The following is a 13190-nucleotide window of genomic DNA, read 5'->3' as shown; positions in this document are numbered from 1 at the left end:
TTCAGCATCGGCAGCGTCTTCACTGATCTGTCTGACGTAGAGAAGGTATGAAACAGAAAGTCCTCCTCAACTGGGTCTGCATGCATGACCACATCGTGGTTCAACGCTGCCCTTTCAATTAGAGCGTTGAACGCCGCAGTATCCTCTGTGGGTGCTGTCTTTACTTGGTAACACTGGGTGTCCGCCGTGCCTTGATCGTCGAGCACATCCTGCGAGTCATCCTGATTAGAGTCATCAGGATAGTTGAATTGCTCGTCATTTTGGTCATCCCCCCCACCATCCTCAGTGCGTGTGGGGGAATGTGTAAAGGCTTGTCCATAAGGCCTTACGGACTTGAAAAGAACTGGCGAGGAAGCAGTCTCTTTTCCTTTTAAGCGGGATTTGAAAGGATTCCATTGGCTTCTCGGGCAAGATCTTCCGTTTGAAAAGGTTGAGTCTTCCGGTTGCAGAGTCAATGTACAACTTCTTTGAGCTTTCAGAAGAAGGTTGACTGGAACCGACGCCTTCAGGAGTGGCGGTCGGCCCCTTTAATTTTGACATCATTTTCCCAGGGTCGGTGTCCTGTGCCGGCTTAGACATTTTAGGTCTTGCGGGCGGAGGCAGTCCAAAAACTATAGGAAGAGGCCCCGATGGCTGACTTTTTTCACGGCCATCGCCAACTTCGAGCCAGTTGTAGCGCTGGGACTTCCAAAATGGCCGCGGCTTGATGCGTCACGTTCCAACGCGGCCATTTTGTGCTCGTCTTTGAGAACCTTCACCAGCATAAACTTGTATGCATTCGCACTGAGGGGCGGCTGCGACTCAAGTCCGTCTTCAGTGTCCACGCCCCCGGGGGCAGCCTTAGATGACGTTGCTCCGTCTCGTTTGGCCTTTGGCACCCTCTTGGATGTACCGATCTTCGGGTTGGCACCCTTTTGTGACCCCGAAGGGGCAATGACACTCCGAGCCTTTTTAGGATCCGATGGAACGAGACTTTGCGAAACGAATACTGGTTTGACCAGTTTCGGTTTCGATTTGTCTTTAGTCAGTTTCGGTTTCGTTGTCGAAGGCGTACCCACCGAAGGCCCTGAAATATTCTTAGCCTGGCCAGGTTGCGGTCTGTAGAATGAGTATAAAGATCTTGGCTAAGGCCTTCCGGCGATGCTTCGACCTGAGCCTTTGACAAGACAGTGTCACTTTCGACCCCCGAAGCTTCGGTTGGGTCTTGCTCATCGCTGGAGCCGCCCTCTGCGGCTCCAATGGCCATACCGTCGTCTCTTACCTCGACGGCTTCATCGTCTTCGATGTTCTCATCGTCTACCTCTTCTCCGTAGTAAGATTCTTGACAGGAAGCCGGGTCGGAGAAGTGCTCCGGTTCCTCCTCTTGGACCCCCTCGTCGTCCCCAGCCTCGAAAATATCCTCCACATCCGACGCTCTCCGCGCCGGTAGTCTCGCCTCACGTCGAAGAGCGAGCGCCTCTTCCGACCTGAATTTCGAACAGGCCAAGCAACTCTCCTCGTCGTGGTTTGGAGACAGACATCTGTTGCACACAGGGTGCACGTCTGAGAGAGGGTACTTCGCGTTACAGACTGGGCAACGTTTAAACGGGGCCTGGAATTCCATCGTCGATGTTAATCTTCGATCGGGCCTAAAAAGCTGGGAGCACACGTGCTCAAGTCCCCGGGAAACCGGATAAGTTAACTCAGAACCGAACGAAGTACAATGCCGACGCATAAAGAGGCTTTTTGGCCTGAAGAAAACAAGTTTTTCCTATAGGTTCCGAACGAGAGTCACGGAACACATCCGAACCAAATGGCGGAAAAAAACAATCTGAGGATGGAGATGATGCCCATGCGCACTGTAGTCCAGGGGAGGAGCCACCTATCTCGTGATACTTCAAAGACTCTTCCAGGACAACAAGGTGCAATCATCCGGACCCAACACTAGGCGGCAATCTATGCACAAGATATGAATTTAGCGGCCCACATGCCTCTAACAGTAAGTAACTTGTTCATCTGGTAGAAACTTCAAGCTGCTGATTCCTTACCTTACAATAGACACTCAAGTAATACCTCTGTGGAGGTGGGTCTGCATAACTGATTAACACTAGTCCAGGCAGTAATGCGGTGTGAATGTATGTAGAGAAGCCCATGTTGCTGCCTGGTAGATATCTGGGACCGTACCTATGTGTGCTAATACAGTGGTCGCAGCCTCAGCTCTGGTACAATGAGCACATAAACCCTCAGGAGGTTGTTTCTTGGCCAATGCATACCAGATCTTAATGCAGAGCACGATCAATCAGAAGATGGTCCGCTTCTGCACAGCCTTTCCCATCTACCCCACAAAGAGTTTGTCAAGACAGAACAATGCTCTTTTTGCGTCGAGTCAGTGTAGTAACACCTCTTCCTTAGAGGGATAATGCGGAGCCTGAAAGGCAGGCAGGGTGATGGACTGGCCTACATGGAAAGAAGTGAACACTTTCGGCAGAAAGGAAGCTCTCATGCGAAGAACCAGCTTGTCCGAGTAGATGTTCAGGTAAGAAGGCTTGGATGACAAAGCCTGAAGCTCACTGACCCTTAGGGCAGAGGTTATTGCCTTGAGGAACGTTGTCTTGATTGTAAAGATCTTGAGAGGACTATTGAGCAATGACTCACAAGGAGCACACTTCAGAGAAGTCAAGACCAGATTAAGGTCTGACTGAGGCATGAGGAAGGGTGAAGGTGGAAACGTGTTGCAAACCATTTAAGAACCTGTTTACAAAAGGGGATTTAGAGAGGGATGGCTGATCAGGTACCACAGAAAGGCTGAGAGAGCAGAAAGATAGCCCTTTAGGCAAGTGAAAGGATAAAGAGAAGGACCTGCGAAAGGAGAGAAAAAAAAAGTCAACCTGTTGCACAAGTTACTACTTGTGTAACGATATATCTGTAAGAGACATTATTTAGTGATAGATTCCTTACCTTAGAACATTCCCAGGCGTCAGACTGGATCCGGAAACTTTTGCTAGCAGTACCCATGCGCGTCAGCAGGTGGCACCGTGCGGCTCCGCGTCCGTCGCTGGCGTCGTATGCGCAGAGACGACATCACGGAGACTACTTAGGTGCCACCCATGCGCGCTGACGTCAGTCCTGGACACTACTTTCCGCGCCAGAAACGCAGAGCCAAGCAAGAAACGGACCACTGGTGCCATTAAACTAGGGCCCTGAAAGGGATGTCCTTAACCCTAGTAATTAGTTCGCAGAACAGGGAGGATGGGTGGGGCAGTAAGGAATCTATCACCAACTAATGTCTCTTACAGATTTATAGTTACACAAGTAGTAACTTGTGCATCTGAAAGAGACACGTTAGTGATAGATTCCATTCCTTAGAATATATACCCGAGCAATACCAATCACTGTGGTGGGTCTGCGAATAAGGTTACACCAGAAAGTCACTGAACAGAACGGCCAAAAAAAGCAGTTTCTCCGGACTTGACGCACAAGTTACTTACCTTCTGTAACAATATCTGTAAGAAACAGTAGTTAGTATTGGATTCCTTACCTTAGAATATCCCCAGGCGTCAAACTGGATCCAGAAACTTTTGCGTAGCAGTACCCTAGCGCGTCGGTAGGCGCCGTCTGCGGCTCCGCGTCCGTCGTCGTTGGTGCCGTGATGACGTCGTCGGAGTACTTAGACGCCACCCTCGCGCGCTGACGTCAGTTCCTATACACAGCTTTCCGCGCCAGAAACGCAGAGCCATGATAAAAACTAACGCTTGTGCCATGAAACTAGGGCCCTGAAAGGGGATGACCTTAACAATAGATATCGGTTTGCAGAACGGGGAGGATGGGTGGGGCGGTAAGGAATCTAATACTAACTACTGTTTCTTACAGATATATCGTTACCGAAGGTAAGTAACTTGTGCATCTGAAAGAAATAGGTTAGTATTAGATTCCTTAGCTTAGAATAGATACCCCAGCAATACCAACCCTGGTGGTGGGTCTGCGAACCAATAATCACACCAGAAAGTCCTGGAGGATGGAACGGCCAAAGAAGCCATCCCTCCGGACTTGGCTGTCCAGGCAGAAGTGTCTTGCGAACGTGTGCAGCGAGGCCCAAGTAGCTGCCTGACAAATGTCCTGCAAGGGGACTCCCCCGGCCCAGGGCAGTAGTAACCGCAGTGGCCCGAGTGGAATGGGCCCTCAGCCCAACAGGAGGCTCCTTCTTAGCCAAAGAGTAGCATGCCTTGATGCACAACACGACCCACTGAGAGATGGTCCGTTTATGCACCGCCCGTCCCTTCTTAGCGCCCAGGTAACCAACAAAGAGTTGGTCATCCACCCGGAACTGGCGTGTGCGATGCAGATAGTAAGAGAGCGCACGTATTGGGTCCAGACTGTGGAGCCGCTCTTCCTCTTTAGAGGGATGCGGAGGCAGAAAGAAGGTGGGCAAGGTGATGGACTGCCCGATGTGGAAGGCTGTGACTACCTTGGGCAGGAAAGAGGGTCTTGTCCGCAACACAACCTTGTACGGATGGACAGAAAGGAAAGGAGGCTTGGAGGAAAGAGTCTGGAGCTCACTCACTCTCCTGGCAGAGGTGAGGGCAACCAGGAAAGCAGTCTTAAGCGTAAGAAGACGGAGAGGACAGTTATGATGTGGCTCAAAAGGAGCGCACATCAGGTAAGTCAGAACCAGGTTCAAGTCCCAGTGGGGCATCACGAAAGGAACAGGGGGGAACATATGAGTGATGCCCTTCAATAACCCATTTACAATCGGGGACTTGAACAAAGGAGGCTGATCAGGTAGCCTTAAGAAGGCGGAAAGGGCAGAAAGGTATCCCTTGATAGTGCCCAGTGCAGAGCCCTGCTGGGCAAGAGAAAGAAGGAAGAGGAGAATCTCAGAAATGGGGGCAGAGAGTGGTTCCACAGCCTTTGCTGTGCACCATGCCACAAATCTGTTCCACCTGCAGGCGTATACCGACTTTGTGGAGGGGCGCCCGGCTGCCAGAATCACATTACAAACTTCAGGAGGCAAGTCAAATGGCCTCAAATGTCGCCGCTCAATCTCCAAGCATGGAAGTGGAGACTGGACAGGTTTAGGTAGAGGACCGTCCCCTGCTGCTGCGACAGAAGGTCCTCCTGAAGAGGCAGACGAATCGGGGGATCGACAGACATGCGGAGTAGCTCGGGATACCAGTATCTTCGTGCCCAGTCCTGAGCCACAAGGATAACTTGGGCCCGGTCGCGTCTGATCTTCTTCAGCACTCTGGGCAGAAGTGGTATAGGCGGGAAGGCGTAAAACAGACCGGAGCTCCACTCGCGACGAAAAGTGTCTCCGTGCGAGTGCCGCCTGTAGGAGAGTAGGGTCTGCAATCCTATGGTCACCCCCGATTTTTGCTTTTTGCTTCAATGGTTTACGACTTTCCCTGGCTGTGGGCCTGCTAATCAGACCCACAGCCTAGCTGTTCTCTCTCTAAATTGACAACCATGTACCTTAGGTGCATTTACCAATTGGTACTGGGCCACCTTATCAGTCCCTGTACAGCATACCTTAGGTATCCAGGGCATAGGTGTATCCAGGGCCTACCAGGGGCTGAAGCATGTGTTATGCCACCCCTGGCTGGCCATCTAAACAGACAACTGGCTGCACGACAGCTGGGGCAAGGTGGTGTAATCAACTTTGCTTTAGATATAGTATCCCTATATCTAACCCTAAAATGGACACATATATTCCTATCAGTCACTCCTATGGCAGGCCTTATCAATCCTGAAGGCAGAGTGCTTGGAATAATGTGAGATGGTGCTCTGGCACGAGCTGAGCCCGTTTGCATTTTGCGGAACCAAGTCCTAATAGCTGTTCCATGATAACGCTATACCATATACTCTTAAGTGCATTATAATCCTCACGGTTATTGCTAACTTTGGCATAGCATTATCAAAACATGTCGAGTAAGGTGTCATACGAATTGGACTACTACCCCCTCGCCAATTCTGGCGACGGGGGTAGCATTCCACCTTTCTAGAGGGACACAACATGTATGTAACTGTGAACCCCGGTTAAAGTTAACTCGAGCCTCAGCATCACAAAATGGATGCTGCCACCACAGACACAAGTCTGACCTCCTGCTGCTGGGAGTCCTTCCAGCGAGGGAGGCTCGGACAAAGGGTTTCCTGCCTTGGGAGGTGCTAGCACCACCCCAGACAGGATTTTGTGTATTAGGTAGGCCAGGGCTGAAAGGAATGAGACATGCCTGGGGCACACAAGGTGTCCTGTGCATACACCGGTCAGAACCAGTTCCTGAGGCACTCCACCACCAGAGCTGGTGCAAGACCGGACAAAGGAAAAGGGGTGTAACCACCCCCTTCCTGGTCCCACCCAGAGGAGGGACCTAGTCGTAGTGCAGCCCCCTTTAGCTGAATAAAGGTAGGAGCTTGTCCCATTTCCTGTTAGATTAATCTTGACAACTTCCACGAAGAACTCTTGACCTTCAACCTCCTGAACATCAGAAGACTGAAGAATCTCCCCTATGGTCAGGGAGTGACCATCCTGCTTCGCAGGCACCATCAAGCTCTTGTGCGGTTTGCTGCAAGTCCTTCCTTCCCGGAACCCGACGACCCAGCTTGACGAGACCCGGATCTCCAGACTCCTCTGACCTCTACCCACATCCACAGCACAGCTGAGACCCGTGGGTGCGACGAGAAACTTGGAGATGGCCATCTTGAGAAACCTGCACAGCGCTTCCAGCACGACCGCCGAGGGATCCTCGAGTGAGTGCATTAGGGTCTGAGAAGCCCCACACCGACGCAGCTCCTGCACCAAAGACCAGCCCCCCAGCATCCACGAGATCTGCGTGGGGCCCTTTCGCCTGGTTGCTGCTTGTCCTGTTGTCTGGTCACTTGCCGGCTGGCTCGTGACCTCTGAGAAGACGACCCGAAGAATCCAACACTGCTGGTCTGGTCCCCCAGACTGGCCCTTGCTTCCTTGTGAACGAGAAGCACCACGGACCCTCCTGGCCCGCACCAGACGTCATCTTTGTTCCACCGCGTGGCTTGCACTTGCCAAGGCCTGTTGACCAGATCGACGATCCAACACCGCCATCAGCAGCAGACTACGTGGGACAGCTCGTGCCTCCAGCCTGGTCGTGAAGAACAGCTCCTGGTCAGCGCAGCTACAGAGAGAAGCGACCCTTCCTCCACTTGAACGCGGCGACAGCATTTGGTTCCCTCCTGGTTCCAGCACCATCACTGGCTAGTGATCGAGACTCTGTCCCCTTCCCTTTCAGGACTTCTTCTTCCTAGTTCCATCCTTGGAACCACCGGACTCCTCCATCTGGCTGCCTGCCAGCAACTTCTTGTTTCAGATTATAGGGGTGGGTGACCCAATAAACCCTTGCGGGCTTGGGCAATCGTAATGTTTAGAGGGGAAATGCCAGCAAGGGATTTATTCAAAAATTAAAGTTATGCAGTGTGACACAGTCTATATTATTAAGACTTGGCAACTGAGTGAATCAGATACTGCTTTTTTGTGTTATTGTCTGTTTCAAGACTCCATAGAAACTACCACACTAGCCCTATAGAGGTCGAACAGTTGAGACAATTGTCAACACTTAATGTGGTTTTGCTCACCAAATGAACTTTAAGGAAACGATGTAAAGCAACACGGACAAATATATTTTTCAAAGAAAAATTATTATTTATATTTTAAATTTGTCAAATTTGTAAGGGTACATAGTCAAAACTAATTGCATATAAGTCTTAGGTACATGGAAGTGACAAAACAATCCATTGGTACATAAGAAACAATCCAGTCTAACACAAATGAATATAAAATTGACTTCTTTTAGAAATAATAAATAGAAAGTCAAAAAGTAGAATGAAGACTTGGATTGATATGTCGACGTTTCGGTCTCACTGGTAATATCCAAAGACCATCATCAGGACAGTGAATTTTAATGCAATGTGGATGACCCTTATAGTGATATTAAGGAAAGCTATGAAAAAATGGAGGCTGCAGTTCAACCTGATGGTGACTGTTCAATGTCAGAGATTCATAGCCTTGAGAGACCGCCAAATCTTCCCTGTAGTTGTGTTCAAACAGGAAGTGTCTTTGTAGTTAGTCTCAAGGTTCCAAATGTTTTCGTGAAAACGGCGTGGCATACGCGTAGGCTCCTCAACGTTGAAAACAAATCCACCGTTTCCTTATTCTGAATCGTCGTCGACGTGACCGTCGACGAGAGTCCCTTCACCGTCGACGGCATCGTCGACGGAACCATCATCGTCGTCGGGTCCATCGTCGACGGGATCGTCGACGGAGCGGTCATCGTCGACGGGTCCATCGTCGACGGGCTCGTCGACGGAGCTGTCGTCGTCGACGGGCTCGTCGTCCTCGTCGACGGGATCGTCATCGAGATTGCCACCGTCTACGACGGAATAGTCATCGTCGACGGGATGGTCTTCGTCGAAGTGGTGGTAACCGTCGACGTGGTCATCGTCGACGACGCCGTCGTCGATCCAGTCTTCGTCGACGGAATCGATATCGATATCGAGGTCCTCGTCGACGCTCTCGTCGTCGTCCTCGTCGTCGCTGGATGGCTCGTCGGCGACTGAGGAGACAAAATCACCTCAGATGCTTTAGAGTCCTTCAGGATTGTCAAGGCCTGCCATAGGAGTGACTGATAGGAATCTGTGTGTCCATTTTAGGGTTAGATATAGGTATACTATATCTAAAGCAAAGGGTGATTACACCACCTTGCCCCAGCTGTCGTGCAGCCAGTTGTGTCAGATTTAGATGGCCAGCCAGGGGTGGCATAATACATGCTTCAGCCCCTGGTAGGCCCTGGGTACACCTATGCCCTGAGTTACAGGGTCTGATAAGGTGGCCCAGTACCAATTGGAAATGTACCTAAGGTACATGGAATCCATTTTAGAGAGAGCAGTCGGCCTGGGGTCCTGATTGGCAGGGTCCCAGGCCAACTAAGTCGGAAAACCAGCAAAACACCAGGCAAAAAGTTGGAGGTAACCATAGTCAGGTATCCACCTTCCTACAGATAACATTGCCAGATTTTCACTGAAAAGCTTTTAAGTGTGCACTTTTGAAATACCTTTTTATTCCTTCCTATACCTTCCTTACTTCCTATATCTAAGGCCGCAACACTAGGCACTCCAAAGTAGCACCAGGAACCTGACAAGTTTACCCACTTGTCAGGGGTATGAAGCATTAAATAAGTTATAAAATACTATTTAAATAAAGAAAATGATTTCAGAACCCGAACATTAGATGGTAAAAGAATGCACAGCATGTGAACCTAGAATATGTTCAGGCAATAAAATCACAATACAGGTAACAGATGATAACCTACAAGATAATCCATGATCATTGTTCCTTTGTATGAAGCAACACCTACTTAGACTACATGACCGATATGGATAAAAGTACACCCTGCCTTCTTAGACTCAAGTCTTCAAATTGGTTTGATTATTCCTGATAGAGCAAAAAAAAAACCCAAAACCAGAAAACAGAATTTTACATGAAAAGGTCACATGAATAGAGTGAATGAAAATTAATTTAAATTAATAGCTTGAGATCTGAAAAACTAGTAACTGAAGATGGAGAGCAGGAATGTTGGGTTGTGTCACTTTTAAGTATGGGCAAATTTTGCAGACCTGCAGTCCGCAAATTCGTGCAAAATCGCAAAAGAATCAGCCAATTCGCAGATTTCCCCACGAAATCGCTGAATTTTTTGCGATTTGCACCAGAGTACTTTCTACTGGCTAATCCAGTAAGTGCTACCTCGTTGTGTAAATGTATAGTGCTTTTCCTACACTGCAGCCGCGTAAAGGGCCAGAAGATTTGTCTCCACTGACCATGTGTGCCAGTAACTTTGCAATCGCGCCAAAAGGCGCAGAGGTCCCTTGAGTGAGCTGTCCATCATGGTTGGGAAAGGGCGGTAATACGTTTGATACCACTAGTGTGTGGTGCGGGGCCGAACGTGCAGGGCTTCTATGCGTGTCAACATGCCTCTTGTGTATAAAGGGTCAGAAGCGAGCAGGGCGACAGGTGAGGAGAAAGCAGCCTCCTGGTCACATGAACTACAAGGGCGTTGCGCTCGAGAAACTCAGGGATTCAAAGCCCTCCCTCGAGTATTACAGCTAATTTTCAACGGCAGAGACGGGGATAAAGCACACTTGCCCAGCCTTGACCGAGCTCACTAATGTTTTGGGCTGATTAAAACGTTACTGAATTTGAGCTTCAACTCGGGCACCTGCTATATCTGTAAGTGCTTCCTGTTGAGGTTTAATTTTTGTGACAGGAGCCTCGTGCCAGAATGAATCCTGCCCTGCATAGTTATCCACGAAGATGCCACCGTTTTGTGCAATACCTCTACTCAACTGGAGTACTTTCTACTGACTAATCCAGTAAGTGCTACCTCGTTGGGTAAATGTAAAGTGCTTTTCCTACACTGCAGCTGCGTAAAGGGCCAGAAGATTTCTCTCCAACGACCATGTGTGCCTGTAACTTTGCCACCTCGCCAAAAGGCGCGGAGGTCCCTTGAGTGAGCTGTCCATCATAGTTGGGAAAGGGCGGGAATACGTTTGATACAGCTAGTGTGTGGTGCAGGGCCAAACGAGCGGGGCTTCTATGCGTGTCAACATGCCTCTTGTGTATAAAGGGTCAGAGAGTGAGCAGGGCAACAGGTGAGGAGAAAGCAGCCTCCTGGTCACAGGAAATACACGGGGGTTGCGCTCGAGAAACTCAGGAATTCAAAGACCTCCCTTGAGTATTACAGCTAATTTTCGACAGCAGATATGGGGTTAAAGCACACTTGCCCAGCCTCGACTGTGCTCACTAATGTTTTGGTCTTATTAAAACGTTACTGAATTTGAGCTTCAACTCGGGCACCTGCTTTATTTATATCTGTAAGTGCTTTCAGATGAGGTTTAATTTTTGGCCCGCAGGAAGCACTTACAGAGTTAAGGCAGGTGCCCGAGTTGAAGCTAACTTTGTAACCATTTTAGAATGGCGCCGGCAAGCTGCCAGAGTTGCTTACTTGCAAGTTGCAACTCTGGCAGCTTGCCGGCGCCATTCTAAAATGGTTACAAAGTTAGCTTTCTTCAACTCGAGCACCTGCCTTAACTGAAGCGGATTTGGGGATTTTTCGGTAATTTTGCGAGATTCGCGGATCGCGAAATAGCCGAAAATCCGCGAGCGGAACGTATTTTCCGCCCATAGTTAGTCACTATGCACTTTTGATAGCCCCTTTCTGTTTTCCCAAAGGTGGATGCCACAAATCTGCTACTATAATCCTATATTTGAAGTTAGCAATGCGTGCTGACTGATGAGTATTGCAAAACAGCAATTCTACAATATCAACTTTCAAGTAAATAAAAATACCAGAGATCGAGCACAGCCAACAGAATATGAGGAGTGTACCAGCATATTGTGAGCCTGTTATTTCTACATAGTGAAATAATTTGGGGGTACTTACAGGACTAGTGCCTTTACCTGCATCTGTGCCCACACACTGAGTGGTTTGTTGACAGTGTGAACGGTTTTATCTCACCTGCTCTAGTATTTGGCTCTGTCTGGAGGGTGCTCCATCATCTTCGTCCTGCAGAGAACTCCTAGATGAACAGTCAACTTCTTTTTTTGGCCCCTCCTCTATTGGCATTTCAAACAGGTCCCGGATAGTTTGCTTAGAGAAGGAGAAAAAATTAAACTTTCAATATGTGCACTGTTCTCCTACTTAAAATTTTCACCTGGTGAAATATGTCTGGGAATTAACATAGCTCAAAGTGATCTTGGTGTGGAATCAGATCAAGCCGCACTTGAAAGATTAGTGGAATAAATACTCAGATGAAAAGTTTCTACTTGTAATGCCTTCATTATACTCCTAACTAGGGATATCTTTGTTAACCGCATCGCTGCGGCGGTTATTTTTTCGCTACGCGGCTTTTTTCTAAAAGCCGCGTTAGATGACGAGCTCAACTCGTCATCCGCCCACGCCCACCGTGGCTGATGACGAGCTGAGCTCGTCATCAGCATCGAAGGGGTTGATGCATTAATAGACTAGAACAGATTTTGCAGTTATACTTACAAAGTAAAAATAAAATACTTTAACCAAAAAAACCTTGCGAGAAGCGGACGACGATCTGGGACTGTAGCGGGGATTCTGTTCTCCTACAGAACTGTGCATAGAGATTCGGAACCTCAGTGAATTAGGATGGCCCAAAACTCACCTCAGTACCCAAAATCTGCTTACCGAGCTAGCTAGTGTCTCATTGGTCATAACAAATTCCCAATGTTTAGACAAACCAGAACATGAACTTAGAAAACCTCAGGTATCGTGGAACACATGAACACTCTTTCGCTATATAAACATCTCAAACCAGAACGTGGAGTAAATGAGGACACGTGCATATTTGAAATATTTATTTACTAATGCAGGGATCTCAAACGCAGTATCTTATATAATACAAGCAAACATATTATAAGAAACAAAGTTATCAGCATAGTTACTAGTCCATAAAAAGCGAACGGTGACAGCATACTAAAATGCTGAAATGAATAGGAATTAACAACACCTATTTCTCACCCTCCCTAATTAGCATAGTATATTACATCTATGAAGGTCTCTTTTGGGTTTTAGCAGGGCGGGCCCATACCTCAAATCTCAGTGGCAGAGGATCACATCATCTTCCACCAGCTTTCTGCATGCGAAGCACCATCAAGTGTGTTACATGTGTTTTTAGCAAAGCAATATGAAACCCGCTTAGAGACAGATTTTGGCAGCAGCTGCATTTGTGTTATGTCTAGGAAGGTGCGAAGATCAGACCTCACAACAACACTGTGTCGAGTTATCCTTGGAGGCTTCAGCACTCACTGGGCAGACAGTGTACCAAGCAAAGCTGATATCAGAGGAATACTATTATTTCTCAAGTAAATCACAACGCTCTTCTAGGTTGAAAGCTAAAATAACAATTATGTGTCGTGTGGAAAATGAAGCAAAAAGGAAAAATGGCGTTTAAACATTTAATAGGCTCATGCTAACTTAACACAGTATATAGAAAAGTAGCTATATCGAATATGCTACTTACCAGTATGCATCTGTTCTTGGCATGTAGGGCTGCTGACATTCATATCTGTGCATAGATCGCCGCCTAGTGTTGGGCCTGGATGATCGCACATTGTTGTCCTGGAAGAGTCTGAACGACGGGGATATAAAAATAAGCGTCCC

General features: G+C 48.2%; 1 protein-coding gene across 1 annotated transcript in view; it reads right to left on the bottom strand.

The window, feature by feature from the left end:
• SRCAP (Snf2 related CREBBP activator protein) overlaps window positions 1-13190 on the bottom strand; it is a 1720489-nt gene that overhangs the window by 152078 nt on the left and 1555221 nt on the right. Inside the window, exon 31 of the mRNA XM_086931673.1 lies at window positions 11517-11648. Coding sequence (XP_086787799.1) covers window positions 11517-11648 — 132 coding nt within the window. The remainder of the gene's footprint in view (window positions 1-11516; window positions 11649-13190) is intronic.

This window comes from Lissotriton vulgaris, chromosome 7 (genome assembly GCF_964263255.1).
Source record: "Lissotriton vulgaris chromosome 7, aLisVul1.2, whole genome shotgun sequence".
In the NCBI taxonomy this organism is placed as follows: Eukaryota; Metazoa; Chordata; class Amphibia; order Caudata; family Salamandridae; genus Lissotriton; species Lissotriton vulgaris.
Note: the sequence above shows the minus strand (reverse complement) of the source record. Positions and strands in the feature narration are given on the sequence as shown.